Below are 15,000 nucleotides of genomic sequence, written 5' to 3' on the forward strand. Positions count from 1 at the left end.
ATGTTTTCGCCATTTTTTCTCTCTCTTTTGTGATAAACCGTGTATTTTATTCAGTTCTGTAGAGTTTTGTCAATTTATTATATAAAGATTCACGAGGTTTCTTTGGTTACCATAGTATCTGTAATTTTCACATGTAGGTATTTCAAATTAAGCTGAAATACTTCTGCTCTCAGCAGCGGATCAAATTGCAGAAATTTCTCAGGTAGAAGTATGACTAAATTAATCCGCAATAATTAGGCAGAGTGGTTTGTGGAGTTAATTACCTCAGGTTCATGTTAGCGTCCAAGCTTAAAAAATGGGATTAAATTGAAACTAAAAATGTTTTTTTTGGGAATGAAACGTGAGTTCATTACTTCGATGTTTGCATATACATGTAACAACAGTAAAGCATTACACTGATGTAGGTCAGTGCATAAGAGTGTACGTAAATGTATATTAGTATAGGTTAGTGCATAGGAGTGTAGGTTACTGACGCATACTGAGGAATGTAGGTCAGTGCATATCAGTGTAAGTGAATGCAGATAAATGTAGGTCACTTCATAAGAGGGTAGATGAATGTATTTAAGTGAACGTAGGTGCGTAAGTTAATGTATTCTTAAAAGTGTCAGTGCATAAGAGTGTGGGTAAATTCATACATGCATACGAAAGCGTTAGAGTGTACAAAAGTGTATATGGGTGTACGTAAATGCCATGATATGATAGTAGGCGAGGGCAGACGAGTGTAGTAAGTGCTTACGAATTTAAGTCAGTGCGGATGGGTGTATATGATTGCGTGTGAATATAGGTAAATGCATTTGAGTGTACGAAAGTGCATATCAGTGTACGTCAATGCATATCAGAGTGTATGTAAATGCATGTGAATGTAGGTCAGTGCATGTGAATGTAGGTGAATGCATTTGAGTGTACGAAAGTGCGTGTGAGTGTAGGTTAATGCATAGGAGTGTAGGTAAATGCATGCGAATGTAGGTCATTGCGTATGAATGTAGGTGAATGCATGTGAGTGTAGGTCGATGCATAGGAGTGTAGGTAAACGTATGCGAATGTAGGTCAGTGCGTATGAATGTAAGTGAATGCACTTGAATGTAGGTTAATGCATAGGAGTGTAGGTAAATGCATGCGAATGTAGGCCAGTGCGTATGAATGTAGGTGAATGCATGTGAGTGTAGGTCGATGCATAGGAGTGTAGGTAAACGTATGCGATTGTAGGTCAGTGCGTATGAATGTAAGTGAATGCACTTGAATGTAGGTTAATGCATAGGAGTGTAGGTAAATGCATGCGAATGTAGGCCAGTGCGTATGAATGTAGGTTTATGCATATGAGTGTAGGTAAATGCATGCGAATGTAGGTCAGTGTGTATGGATGTAGGTGAATGCATTTGAGTGTAGGTTAATGCATAGGAGTGTGGGTGAGTACACATGAATGTAGGTGAATGCATATGAGTGTAGGTTAATGCATAGGACCGCTGAGTGTAGGTAAATGCATGCGAATGTAGGTCAGTGCTATAAATGTAGGTGAATGCATATGAATGTAGGTTAATGCATAGGAGTGTGGGTAAATGCATGCGAATGTAGGTCAGTGCGTATGAATGTAGTTGAATGCATTTGAGTGTACGTAAATGCATATGAGTGTAGATTAATGCATAGGAGTGTAGGTAAATGCATTTGAATGTTGGTCAGTGCGTATGAATGTATGTGAATGCATTTGAGTGTACAAAAGTGCGTGTGATTGAAGGTTAATGCATAGGAGTCTAGATAAATGCATGCGAATGTTGGTCACTGCGTATCATAGGTACCCCAAGCTCACGGAGTATGGTTGTTGCGTTACATAAATTTTATAAGGGTTTGTATCGGGAATTTAGCGATCGTTATTTAGGGCATTAAAATAGAAATAAAAATACACCAAAATTATTCACCTTGCCTCCCTGTCTTATTTATGATATCTTCTTACCATTTCTGGCTGTTTCAGCGCGATTCTAGGGAGTTTTAGAGAAAACAGCGAACCTACAACCCACCGGAATAGCGCTGAAATGGCCAAAGTACGCCACAAAAACACTGATAAGGTATCGAGAAGACAAGGTGAGGCATTTTTGTTCGATTCATGTTCTTTATTTCGGCTGGTAAGCACGTTTGCAAATTCCCATACAAACGCTTATAATTTTAACTGATCGTGATGCTGAAATTACATGGTTAGCTTGGGGTACCTCTGGTGCGTGTGAATGTAGGTGAATGCGTGTAGGATACTCTTTGTGTCATTATATATGGCGTACTATATTACTAGTGCTCTATGTGGGAGCTAGCATGACGTATTGACGAAATTTCCGAGAATGAGTGGTAAAGAGAACCCCTCCATTCATCATTGGTTAACTGCTGTCATGTGAACGGTGATGTAAGTTGTTTATCTCTAAATATGGTAGTTGGCTTCTTTTCGCGCCTTTCGAACGCCACTTTGAACAATACTTTGAACATCTCAGGGAAACAAGGAAATGTCCGTAACGCTCGCTGTGGTTTTTTCATTTGCGAAAGCCCATCATAAAAATCATACCTCGATTGTGCATTGTTTGAAGTGCAAATCTGGGGCCAATTCGGGGCAAATTCGCCCATATGGGCATCCCTTTCGGTTGATGGTCAACGGAATGTATATAATTTCAAATGAATACCTGAGAGAGAATGGGATAGATGTGGGAAGTGTCGTCGTTATGACTGCAAATAATTGGTACATCTCGACGACAGAAAGTCATCTGGTAAGTAAGCTTTTACAGGTTTCTGTGTCTGGTCAATTTTGTTGTTGACCCGATCCGTCGATGCAGAGCTAATAGGGAGTTTGAGATACCACGACGGCTACGGTGAAGAAAACGTCACTTCAAAATATAAGTTTGAGCTTTTCTAAGTATTTCATGATTATTCCATCTTGTTTATATTAGTGAGCTTACGCAACAGGACGGCTGGAAGACTCAGGACGGCAGAATGACGAAAAAATGTCGCGTAAGATCGGGAATGCACAGTCTCGCGCGACATTTTTTCGCCATTCTGCCGTCCTGAGTCTTCCAGCCGTCCTGTTGCGTAAGCTCGCTATTATAAAATATGGGCGACGTGTCCTATAACTGGATTGGTACGGACGGATTTGAAGTAAAGAGTGAGACTGAAAGATTTGCTGTAGTTTGTCCACGTTGTCGTCAAAACCTTAAACTTGGTCTTTTCACGTTAGTAGTTTTGACGAGTACGGAAGAGAAAGGTTCAAAAAAGCGTGCCGCACGTGCAGCACGATCATTTTGGTTCTTTTAACCAATAATATTACTGCTTTTTGGCGTTGTCGTTGCCGTAGCCGTTGTCGTGGCTTAAACTCCTTAATAACGTTAATAACTCTGGTCGAATGCGACGTTATTTTCGCTCAAACCCAGATCAGTTTTACTTCAAAAATTTCCCGGGAGGAAATATGGTGCCTATGGGTATATATTTTGCTTTGTCTTTCCTCTACAGTATGTTGCCCATTATCCAAGCACTTTAATTTAAGACTGCTATAATTTTCTTTCCTTAGCCGCAAGAGCTGTCCAATTTGGCTGTGAAACAAATATTTAGTTACCCTGGGGGCCAGAGGTTTTATTTTTCTTTCCCGCAGAGCGGTTAAAACGGAGAGGTGAAAAATACGAACCTCTGGTCACGGCAGTTAAAAGATATCTTGCCAAACCGGTCTTCTACAGTGGTGTCAATGTTGTACCCAATTCATGTCTTTGGGAATAGAACGTTTTGACATTTCCCATCGTGCAGCAACCAATCAAAAGCGACATGAAACCACAAACTAATTACTGTTGGTGGTTGGGGTTTGGTTTTCCCAGGCACGACTAGCTTTTATTCGAAACACAGTATTTCTAGTGTTCACAGTTTTCAGATTTTCTGTCAACTCCGGGATATGCGAATCAACCAAGGCATTCAAGGGACAAATAACGACTTTGATGGTAGCTTTTGGGTAACTGAAACCACCATCATGCAACCACAAACAAACTTTCAGTACAAGTTGAAATATCAAAAATTTCCTGCATCCAGTAGACAGTACTGCAAACACATCCTCAGGTTTGATGAAATTCCTGAACAGGTTTCCATTCTAAAATCTCTGAAAATCCAGAATTAAGTTTGTATTGTACTGTGCAAACCTCTAAATGCTCCCTTGAATTTAAAGCCTTCTACCACCAGTTTCGTTTTCGTAGCACTCCTTGCACTCAAAACCGGTTTTGTGGCCACTTGGGTGCACTACCACTGTTCAACAAGCAAAATTGAGTGTTGGATTGTTTTTACTTGGAAAGGACTGGCACTGACTATGAAAACCAATCAGCAACTGTGTTCATAATCACGAATCATGGAAGTGAGGTTCTCAACCACTGTGACCAGAGGGTTTTACCCCCTCATCACGACGCCTTTGGGATTCAGTATCTTACATGTAGCTTTGCCGCTCATAGAGATCTCACCAAAGGAAAAAAAAGCCCTCTGGTACCCAGGGCAATATTTAGTCTGTAATAATGAAAATAAGCTTTGTGTTTTTACCTTCATTTCCGTGGTGAAATTTGCATTCACAATCCATGTGCCTTTTAAGGCCAAATTTGCCAATCAACAAACCTATTCACCCCCCTCAAGAAAGACTGATCTACATCAGTTTCAACTCATTCAAGAAACTGTTTTATTTCTAACGATTGATTCATCATGTTGACAGCACAAGGAAGAATTTGACTGAAATGCAAGTTTCCTTGAAGTGGTCTCACAATTGTACCACTTTATAAAAGAAGCAAAATCAGTGGTTATTTTATAGTTCCTGATGATGTGCAGTGTTTTGCTGTCGTAAGCTTGTCGCATGCGACAAAAATTGTACCATGTAAATAGGCCCTAATAGCTATCTACAATGAATGTTGTAAGTAGCATGACTACCGTATTTACCCGTGTATAAGTCGACCTTTTATGGCCTCAAAAGAAGCTCCAAAAATCACCCTCAACTTATACATGGGTCAAAGATTTCGAGCCAAGTTCCAGCTAAATAATTTATTCAAAATAAACATCATAATGTGGTCGTTGGGCATAACGAACGCAGTGGACGAAATACTTCAAAATGAATGACGAAAGACTTCAAAAAGAATGTAATTGAGCAATTCCAGTTGAAATGAAAAAGGATTTGTTTTACTTTAAATGTTGAAGATACTCACAAGCACAAATATGAAATAGACACTGGAAATTTTCGTTTTCCAAAGGCGGAAAGCTCTAAAAAAACATTCTTGTTTCTTCAAATAAAACGCGATCCTTCAACGGCTTAGTAACCTGGCACAATTCCTCGTGTTTGCGTGCAAGCATGATCGTCACTCGTGTTGCCTGAAAATGCTGGTTGGTAATGATTGTTTTTTATTCTTTATACAAACCTGGATGATTTAAATGCTTTTGCAAACTTTGTATTGTTTGGTTTATGAGTTTTGTTTTGTTTGCCATGTGAGAAATTATAAGTCAAGCACCAATTAAACCTTGCACATTTCGCATCGTTTTTGAAGTTATTTTCAAAGATTGACTCCTGCTTCTGTGATGTTGTGCTTATCCTCTAAAGCCCTTTATCCTTGAACAACGAAACAGGTTAGTTTGAGGTTTACATGTTCAATTTTCTGAGAACTTTTTCGAAATTCAAGGACAAAATGCCCGCACATACAACAACCGCTGAACCACAAAACTATTAAGCGCTTGAGGCCCTTAATTGTTTGTGAATCCACAGTTCCAGAAATCGAAGAATGCAAGATTAATATCCATGAACATTTAGCAAAGAAATTAAGAAATTGCTTTTTTTGCCATCAAAAATGGGGGTCGACTTATACATGGGATCGACTTATACACGGGTAAATACGGTATTCTGGAGGTGGGGGGTAGGGGGTGAAGAGTACCATAGCTGAAACAACCGAAACCTTTACAAAAATTCTAAGGTTGACATTTTTGTAAAGGTTTAGGTTTTTTCAGCTACAGTACCGTTTACCCCTCACCGGTCACCCATACCCCCATCCCCGGAATAGTCATGCCAGTTATACGCAAAACAGCTAGAGGTAAATGTTTCTCTGCCCCTGATTCTGTTGTTATTTTGAGTCTGGAAACACCATGATTTGCAATGAAAAGTTAAAATTTACCACCCCTCGCTTGTAGCAAAATAATATTTCCCACTCCCAGGAGACTAAAATTAATAATATTGTTGAAGTTTGAACTGTCTCTAAGAAAGGTAAAGAGTACAATGCCTTTTGTCAATGTACCTTTCCTTTTTTGCCATTTCCTAGCTCCAACTAGTTCCCAATAGCTTAGTGGTGGTGCACTGTCAACCAAAGGTTACAAGTCGGACTGTTGTCTGGAGTGTGTGCACCTTGCATACAATGCCTGTATATAATTACATGTATCTTCGCTACGTACCAAAAAATTAATGTCAAGTTGTATTTTGGAAAAATAATTATGCAATTTTGATTGTAGAGTATCTTGTGCTGATGATTGATTTTTATTCTGCAAAACATAATTCCTTTTTTTTATTAGGAACTATCTGATGTCCTTTCCCATCTGAAGTTTAAGGGTAGCAGCAGTGGAAGTTCTATAAGATCATACAAAGGAATTTCTGAGGCATTTCCAAATGCTAACATACATTCAGATGCGAGAGGAATCTCTCAAACTTACCTTGGCAGGCAATGTGCCTTAGTTTCTGTAGAGTCTCTGAAAACAGTAGATGGCAGAATCCATGTCACTACTCGCTTGGGTGAGAAAGTCAACCTGTACAACAGCAGCAGGAGCAATTACGAGGACCAATCAATAAATGAATTAATATTGCCAGTGAAAAGACCAACATCTCAGGATGATGTTGGTGATGTCATCTTGATTTCATTTGGAAGTAGAACTGAACAAGGCAATTATTGGGGAACATGTGAAGGCATATTCCTAAATGAAGATGGATCTGGTACGTAATTTTAGGGCAAATATTGCTTCAAGTAGAGAGTTATTCTCTATGGGCTATTTCCACATTAGGGTTTTTTGGACAAATGAAACCATTTTACGATAAAAGTATACTTGCTGACTGGGGCATTCTGGCCAAGCCGTTATTATCACTATGATGTTAATGACCTATTAAGTTCTCTTACTTATGATGATGATGATGATGATGATGATGATGATGATGATGATGATGATGATAATAATAAATGGGCACTGGGGTAGAACAGGTTGGTGCCTTAGCCTACCATGGGAATATGGACACTCCTGCCCACCAGAGTCTTGGGTGGCACCTTTGGCAAGTGCCAAGAACTCAAAAGCCACCCGTGTTAGGGTTACAACAACCTCATTTGATGAGAGAATGTCAAATATTGAATTTTACACTAACGACATCAACGGGGATGGAGCTTGTAATGTAATGTAATGTCATTTAATTAATCCTTTCGCAGTTTCACAGCTGACTTACAGGAAGAGGTCAGTTAACGTTAACATATACATGATACACTTGTTACAATTAATAAATAGATAAATATATATACAATAGTTCGATTCAATTATTTAAATATACATATAATTATATAAACTATGTAGAATTGGGTTCAATTACACATTAATTAAATGGTGACCATATTTAACTGTTACAAATTGCTTAAACCTATCGGTGTTGCATATTTTGATTTTCGGGACAACCGCCCTGAGATTATATTGGCAAGTTGTTTGGCACTGTTGGTCTCTTATTAAGTTGTACAGTGGGCTAGTCTTATCGACCCTTTGGATGAATCTTGTGCAAAGGGCCGCCCTGCGCTCTTTCAGGGTGGTCAGACCTGTTGTTGAGAGGGCAAGCTCGTAAGAAATTCCAGGCAGGATTATTGCAAGAGCGGGCCTTTGGACCTTTTCCAGGGCGGTGGCGAGATAGCGCAGAAGGTTTGCAAATGCGGCGCATGCGTACTCAACAACAGATCTGATCAGCAAGCAATATACAAGGACAAGATCCTCTGTGGCGACGCCGCTTTTCTTTAGCGCCCTTATGGCATAGAGATGCCTATTAGCTTTCCTGATTACGGCATTGCAGTGTACCAACCAGGTGAGGTCCTGCGATATATGGACCCCGAGCAGCCGGCAGGTGTCCTGTGGATCAGCAGCGCAGGCCTGGTCGTCATCCTGCTACTGCTGAACAACAACAGAAGAGATTAGGATGGTCAAAGGAGGATAACAAACGGTTGTTTCAATGTGACATCAGGAGTGAACCAGAGAGGCGAGGGTACAGAAAAAGATTGTTAGACCTGTGGAAAGCCTATAACATCAACAACGAACTAACAGAAGTCACCGAGCAGAAATTGGCTGATCAAGTACGCCAGATTAAGAACAAGAAGTGGCTAGAGACTGTGGAGGAAGAGGAAATAGCCATACGAGTAAGAAATGAACATCAGGAGATTGAAACTACAGAGCTCCATGCCACAGATACACCAGACTGTAAACATCAGGAGACTGAAACTATGGAGCTTCTCAGCTCAGATACACCAGACAGTGCAACAACATCTGATACCCGAGAAGAACACCAATATGAAGTGTAACCTAGAGTTTTCACTGCTGAAGAATTACAAGAAGACATCAGCCCAGAAGTGGAAGCCCTTTGAGACAGGATCCTAGAAATTATACAGCTAGAACAGAGAATAGGATTACCATCACTGAAGTCATGCGAAAGAACAAAGCTGAAAGCAGAAGTTGGAAAAGTCAATAAAGCCAGCAAAAGGATTCAGACGCACAACATCACTGAATTGAATTCTTTAATATCTACAGTTGCATATATTACTACAGAAAGAATGGGAATGATAAAAGGGAGGAAAGGGAGAAGAACTGAAGAGCCATTCTGGAAGAGAAGGATTAAGGGGAATATCGAAGCTTGGTGGAAAGACCTGGGCAAGATTGAGGAAGTCCAAAGAGGAAACAAGAGACTGAAACAAAGAGAAATGGAAAGGTTGAACAGAAAATATCATCTTGAGGAAAGGGGCAATTTGTATGTCTCAGGCATGTTTAAACAGAAGATCAAGGCAGATGGAGTTAAGATCAAAAGATACGACGAGAGATGCCAACAGATCCAGCAGAACCACCTGTTTAAAACCAATCAGAAGCTGTTCTACAAAACACTAGATGGAAAGGAACGAGGAGAAACGGTGTTACAGTACCTGATCCCACAGAAGCAACCTCTTTCTGGAGCACAATGTGGTTGGAGGAAGTCGGTCACAATGAGAAAGCATCTTGGCTAGAGGATGTACAGTGCAGACCAGAAATATGCGTCCCAAAAAATGCATCGGAAACGAGCATACGAAAATTGCGCACACGCGTCTGCGTTTGTAACACACGCATCAAAAACGCGCATTCATCAAAGATAACTAGTATGTATGAGTTGGCCCATTGTCTTTTCATTGTTTAAGTTTTATTGTTACTTTCAGCGCAAGACAATGGCTACATGTATGTCAACAGTGAAGTGTTTGATTTCAAATAACGCGTGCTTCCAAGTGAAATTCGAGTCAACAATGCACTCGCTTCCGCTTCACATTTAATTTCAGACATTTGCAAATTACTTTCACTTCTCGCTGCATCAACAAATGACATAATGAGGTGAATAAATATTTTCCTGTGATTGAAACGTAAAACAGGACTATTTTCAATTTGAAAGACATCGGTTTTGCCAACAGAAATCGACGGTCAGTAAAGTTAGTCGATCAACAACAAATTTATCGCTAAGAGCAAGACTTGGACGAACGGCGGAGTGAAATGCAGTAAAATCAACGAAATAAGGAGTACTGTATATTCAAACAAAACTTACTTACACCATCTGTAATACCGGTACTTTCTCGAATATTTCAAAATAATTTTTGTAATGCGTGCGTGACATTCAAAAGGCGTCTCGGCATTGTGTCCTTTTGCAAATTGAAGCTGTATTACTTCAGCAAGATTCATTGGAATGCGCTCGGAGTTGGAAAATCTCCCCTTTAAGATATCTTCTGCACCAATTTCTTTCTTTAGTTTAAGCTTTACGGAGGAGAATTAACGCGGGGTTGGCTGGAAGCATACGGAGTGAAACCCTGTGTGACAAAAAACGCCGAATTCATTCAAAGATACATGTGACTTTCAGTTGCTGGCTTTTTTATTTTCTTTCAGTTACTCATGAATGCAAAATATTATTTGTTCAAAATTAATTGATGGTTTTAAGGCAGTGAAATTAAAACAAATCTTTATGGTAGATTAAAACAATTTGTTAAACATTACGTAATACTACAACGAAATGAAGAGAGCAGTGCAATTATGGCTCAATCGTAGAATATTAGGGTACTATTCTCCGACTTTCCACGAAGATTTCTACCTGTATTTTACGATGTAAGTCTCTGATTTTATACTCGTATAAATAGTCCCTTTCGCGTATTATGTACACCGCGGCCAGAGTAAGCCACGGCTTATTTTCTCTCGTATAAACGGCCCTAATGTCGTCTTCTTTTGTTTGAGAGCCTGGAACCAAATGTTTACTTGTCGGAGCCTCAAAGCAGTTATCTCATGACGACTTCTGTGGCGCCATTCTCAGTATTTGACGTTCGCGAAAAACTTGGGATGTTACAAAAACTCCTCAGTAGCGCTGTATTTTTTTTTTCCCGAAATTCTTAAGCTCGACAAATTTTTGGCAAAGCACTTTTATTGCGAAGAATTGGCGGAAAGGTCAGAAGGTACGTCTACATGATTATTCTCTCCGTTGTCTGGCATTTTCTATGACAACGATCCAAACTGCAGTTTCGGCAACAGAAAGGTCAAAATAACTTAACTATCAGTGGTCAGCTGCAGGATGACAACAGAGTTTTATTATTTTTCATTCAGTGAATGTCGAAAGAATTTAAAACTTTCTAGGTTCGTTTCGAAAACTCACAAGGATCAGTTGACACCGCTCTTCAATTCAAATGTTCTGGTAAGTTGATCACAGAAATGAAATATTCATTTTATCGTCTGTCTATTGTTTCGTGGAACAATGAACATCACATCTACGATACGAGTTTGCATAACAAAAAAAATGCGCATCAAATGCGCGTTTCCAAACGCGCATTTAAAAACGCGTGTGCGCAAAAAACGCGCGTGCGTTTTGCGTCTGCGTAGGACGCATGTTTCTGGTCTGCACTGTAGGGGTGGAGTTCAGTACAACAGAGGTGCAAGAAGATATCAGCATCACTGTGGAGGATATTAGAAATGGAGTGAGCAGAGAGCACAGAGTGGATGCTTCAACCCGCGTTGAAGGAGAAAGTGATTGTTGAAAAAGAGTCTGCAGGACTATGAGAGGAGGAGGAAAAACGAACTAGAAGTCAGGAATGTGGATGTGTATTAAAATTGAAATTTCCACTGAAACAGTTACCAGTAGTACTGTAGAACAGTAAAAACCCACATATAAGAACTTAGAATTTTAGACATCCATCTAAACAGGTTCTTATATTTCAGGGTACATTTTGACAAATCAGGCTGATTAGTATATGTAATCACATGTCCCCAAGGGGCAAGGGCGATTAAGGATTAATTTCAGGCGTACATGTAGTTTCAAAGTTTTCACAAAGCGACAAGGGCAATTTGGAAAACTTTGATAGTACAAGGGAAATTAATCCTTGAATGGCACAAGGGCACAACGCAATTACATGTTTATCACTAAAGGGCAAAATTATTCAGAGAAGCGCTCTCAATGCCGCAACCGTATGACAATTAACTTAACATGCTTTCCTTAGATTAAAGTTCAATTCAATAAACTGATGCAGTCAACAGAATCAGATTCTCTAAGACTTGTAATTTCGCTTGCTCTGCATAAGCAACTGTTAACCAATCAGGATCAAGTAATCATGCCCTCTTGATTACCTTGTGATCAAGAAAAAAATGCCCTCCATTTCAGCCAATCAGCATTCAGTAATTTTGGCCAGTATGTGATGAGGTTCTTAAAAGGTTCTTAATTTTTCAGAGTTTGTTGTGGCACTGTAGTCATTCACAGGAATATTACACTACTCGTACAGTACATGTGCACATATAATGGTTTAGAACTAGTTTAAATAACAAACAGTCATATCCATGCCTAGCTGAATAATAATAGTCAGGATGCTCGCTAACTAAACAAGATGCTGAACAAAACATTTTAGGCTATTTACATTGTACATGTAGATTGTGCACATCATACAACCTGTGAATTAAAGAAAGCATTATTGTTGATTTCACATATAGTTAATACATCCAGAATTTTGATATTAGTCGAAATTGGGGTGATCTTTTGTTTAAGAACCTCTTTTCCTCGTCAGGCTGAACAGTTGTTAAAATGCCAAATTTCAGCCTGTAGGTTCTTAAATCTTTAGGTTCTTATATGCAGGTTTTACCGTATTCCTAATTACTGCAGGAGACCACTTGTGTTTGGCTTTACATCCTTGGGACTGGAATTAAGTTATTCCAGAAGCTCATGACCTTGATGCATTTAACTCTGGTTCAGAGCTGGGGTTTTTTTAGTTTAAAAATGTCCTTGTTTGGATGTAATGTGGTTCGTGCATTTTCCTGTGCATGCGGCTATGATCTAATTATCTTTTGTCCATATTTGGGCATTAAATCTCCAGCTTTGTTCCAAGGAGAGTCACTTCAAGATCGTGTGCTTCTGGTTAATATTATTATTTACTATTACCATTATCATCAATGGTGTCATCACTATTATTATTATTATTATTATTATTATTATTAGTAGTAGTAGTAGTAGTAGTAGTAGTAGTATCATCATTATCATTATCATTATCATTATTATTATTATTACTTTTTTATTATCATCATAATCATTATTACATATTGTAAGACTTTCAGTGTTTGTCTGCAAAGAGGCCTTTCCATTGTTGTAGTCCTTTCCTCTTTCCTCTCATTTCTTAGATCCATCCACAAGTGTAATAGTAATAATGTTATCTCATTCAGTTGAAGTTAACATTCTGTTACTTCTTTTTAGCATCAGAGGATCCAGACAGATACAAAATGACTAGCAATCCAAGAGGATATTGTTTAATTCTGAACAATATGGACTACGGAATTGAGGAAAAGAACAGACAGTCTGCAGTTTGGGATGAGCAGGGACTGCATGACCTTTTTGAGAAGGAGCTTCATTTTGAAGTTTATGCATTTCGTGACCTGAAATATTTTGAAATGCAACAACGCTGTGAACAATTTGCCAAACTTAGCCATGATAATTATGATGCATTTGTGTGCATCATAATGGCCCATGGCGGAAGTGGTGATTCTATAGAAGGTGTTGATGGAAGGACAATAGGTATTGTATTGTATTTTCATAGTAATAAAACAATGACAATAAGTGCCTTAAGATGGAGTCGAAACAAGTGCGTTTTAAGTGCCTAGCATATTGGCTATATCCAAATATGGCAATTTCCATACTTTGAACTGTAATGCGGCAACGTACATGTAATATAATAACAAAACATCAAAAGTATGCCTTCATTGCATAGAGTGATTTTCAATTGAGTGTTGAAAGTAATTATTAGCGAATTGCTTAGGTTTTGCATTACTTCACTCAGTGATTGGTTCAAAGTTGTCGCACCACTTTTTCAACCAATCAGAAGTGAAACCAATTGTGGCTCGCTTGTGCACATTTTTCTGCGCTTTGTGTCGGCTACGTGTAATTACTTCAAGTTTTGATTGGTTTACTGGATTGTCTCCATACTTTTTGATTGGCCAAAGTAATTACTTTGGTTTTGGTTTTGCGACACTCAATTGAAACTCACTCTGTCGTGACAGTAACAATTAACAAATTGATGTCAGTTTTTCGTGCGTCTCTCCTGTTATTAAAGTAAAAGTAAAAGTAAAGCAACCTTATTTAACGTCGATAACTCGTAACAGTAATTCAACTGACAAACCTGAGGTTGACGGTGCGCTCATTTTACTCCCCCCTCTCCATCAGTGCTCCTTTTTACGGGTATTTAAAGCTACTTAGCTACACAGAACGGAAAGAAGTCGACACAAGGATGTGAGATCCGGGAATCGAACTCAGGGAATCGAACTCAGGACCTCTTGCTCCAAGGCCGCGCACTAACTGACTGTGCCATCCCCGCCCCTCAAATCATGATCATGAATTGTGTCAATCATGATCATGAATTGCATCAAAACATTGTCAAAGTAGCTGTGGATCCAAAAAAAGGCAGAAGGGTTAAAATTAAGTCAAAACACGAGAAGAAAGCGAGACAAAAGTGCGAGAAACTCCAATCTGACGCGAGCAATATCACGTCATTATCGCATACATTTTAAATGTATGTGTCTGTCCGCTTATTGACAATAAAAAATAGCCAATGAGCGCACGAGAATTTTTGCAGTCATTGTAAAATTTCATATTGATGTATGGTTTTTAACTCATTAACCCATTGACTCCTGAGCTGCCCTTTATTGACCAGTAAAATCGTTTAGCTTTAGACAGTAAAATCTACAGATATGAAGCCTCACTCCTAGGAGTCAATGGGTTAAGTGTAAATTACAATCTTGTCCCGAGAGTCCGCTCTTCTTTTGGTCAGCACCAAGAACACGGACTTTGGCCACTTCCAAGGCAGGTAGTCCGCAAATCACAGACTTCCGGCTTGTATACGCACAATCAGAAATTTGCAACAACAGTGGTTGTCAACGGGTTAAAAAATGGACGTTCACCACAACTGCGCATAAGTTGGAAGTGGCCAGAGTCCGTGTTCTTGGTGCTCACCAAAAGAAAAGCAGACTCTGGGGACGAGATTTTGTAAATTATTAATGAACTTGAACAAATTTTTCTTGGCTTGAGGTTGGCCAATCATGCTCTAATTTTGTACTTGACAAATTATGGAAGGCCCTTACACCTGGCAAGGCTTTGGCTTCTCAACTTTGTTGATGCTGCTGTTTTTCAACATTTATTTCTAGTTGCCGGCTTGATTACTACTTGACTTACTGGTAGCCTAATCTTGTTTCCCGTGTTCACTGTTAGGTCTTAAGCAGCTTATGTCTGAA

The 15,000-nt window shown here is 39.2% G+C and overlaps 1 protein-coding gene across 4 annotated transcripts in view; it reads left to right on the forward strand.

Annotated features, from left to right (window-relative positions):
• Window positions 1-2,432: 2,432 nt before the first annotated feature.
• LOC137997870 (caspase-1-like) overlaps window positions 2,433-15,000 on the forward strand; it is a 37,827-nt gene continuing 25,259 nt past the window's right edge. For all 4 annotated transcript variants that reach the window (XM_068844183.1, XM_068844184.1, XM_068844186.1 and 1 more), the window contains exons 1-4: window positions 2,433-2,741; window positions 6,532-6,946; window positions 12,974-13,291; window positions 14,978-15,000. The exon at window positions 14,978-15,000 is cut by the window's right edge and continues 243 nt beyond it. In XM_068844183.1, the coding sequence (XP_068700284.1) occupies window positions 2,484-2,741; window positions 6,532-6,946; window positions 12,974-13,291; window positions 14,978-15,000 (1,014 nt within the window). In that variant the 5' untranslated portion in view covers window positions 2,433-2,483. The remainder of the gene's footprint in view (window positions 2,742-6,531; window positions 6,947-12,973; window positions 13,292-14,977) is intronic.

The sequence above is a fragment of the Montipora foliosa genome, chromosome 3, assembly GCF_036669935.1.
Source record: "Montipora foliosa isolate CH-2021 chromosome 3, ASM3666993v2, whole genome shotgun sequence".
Taxonomy (NCBI): Eukaryota; Metazoa; Cnidaria; class Anthozoa; order Scleractinia; family Acroporidae; genus Montipora; species Montipora foliosa.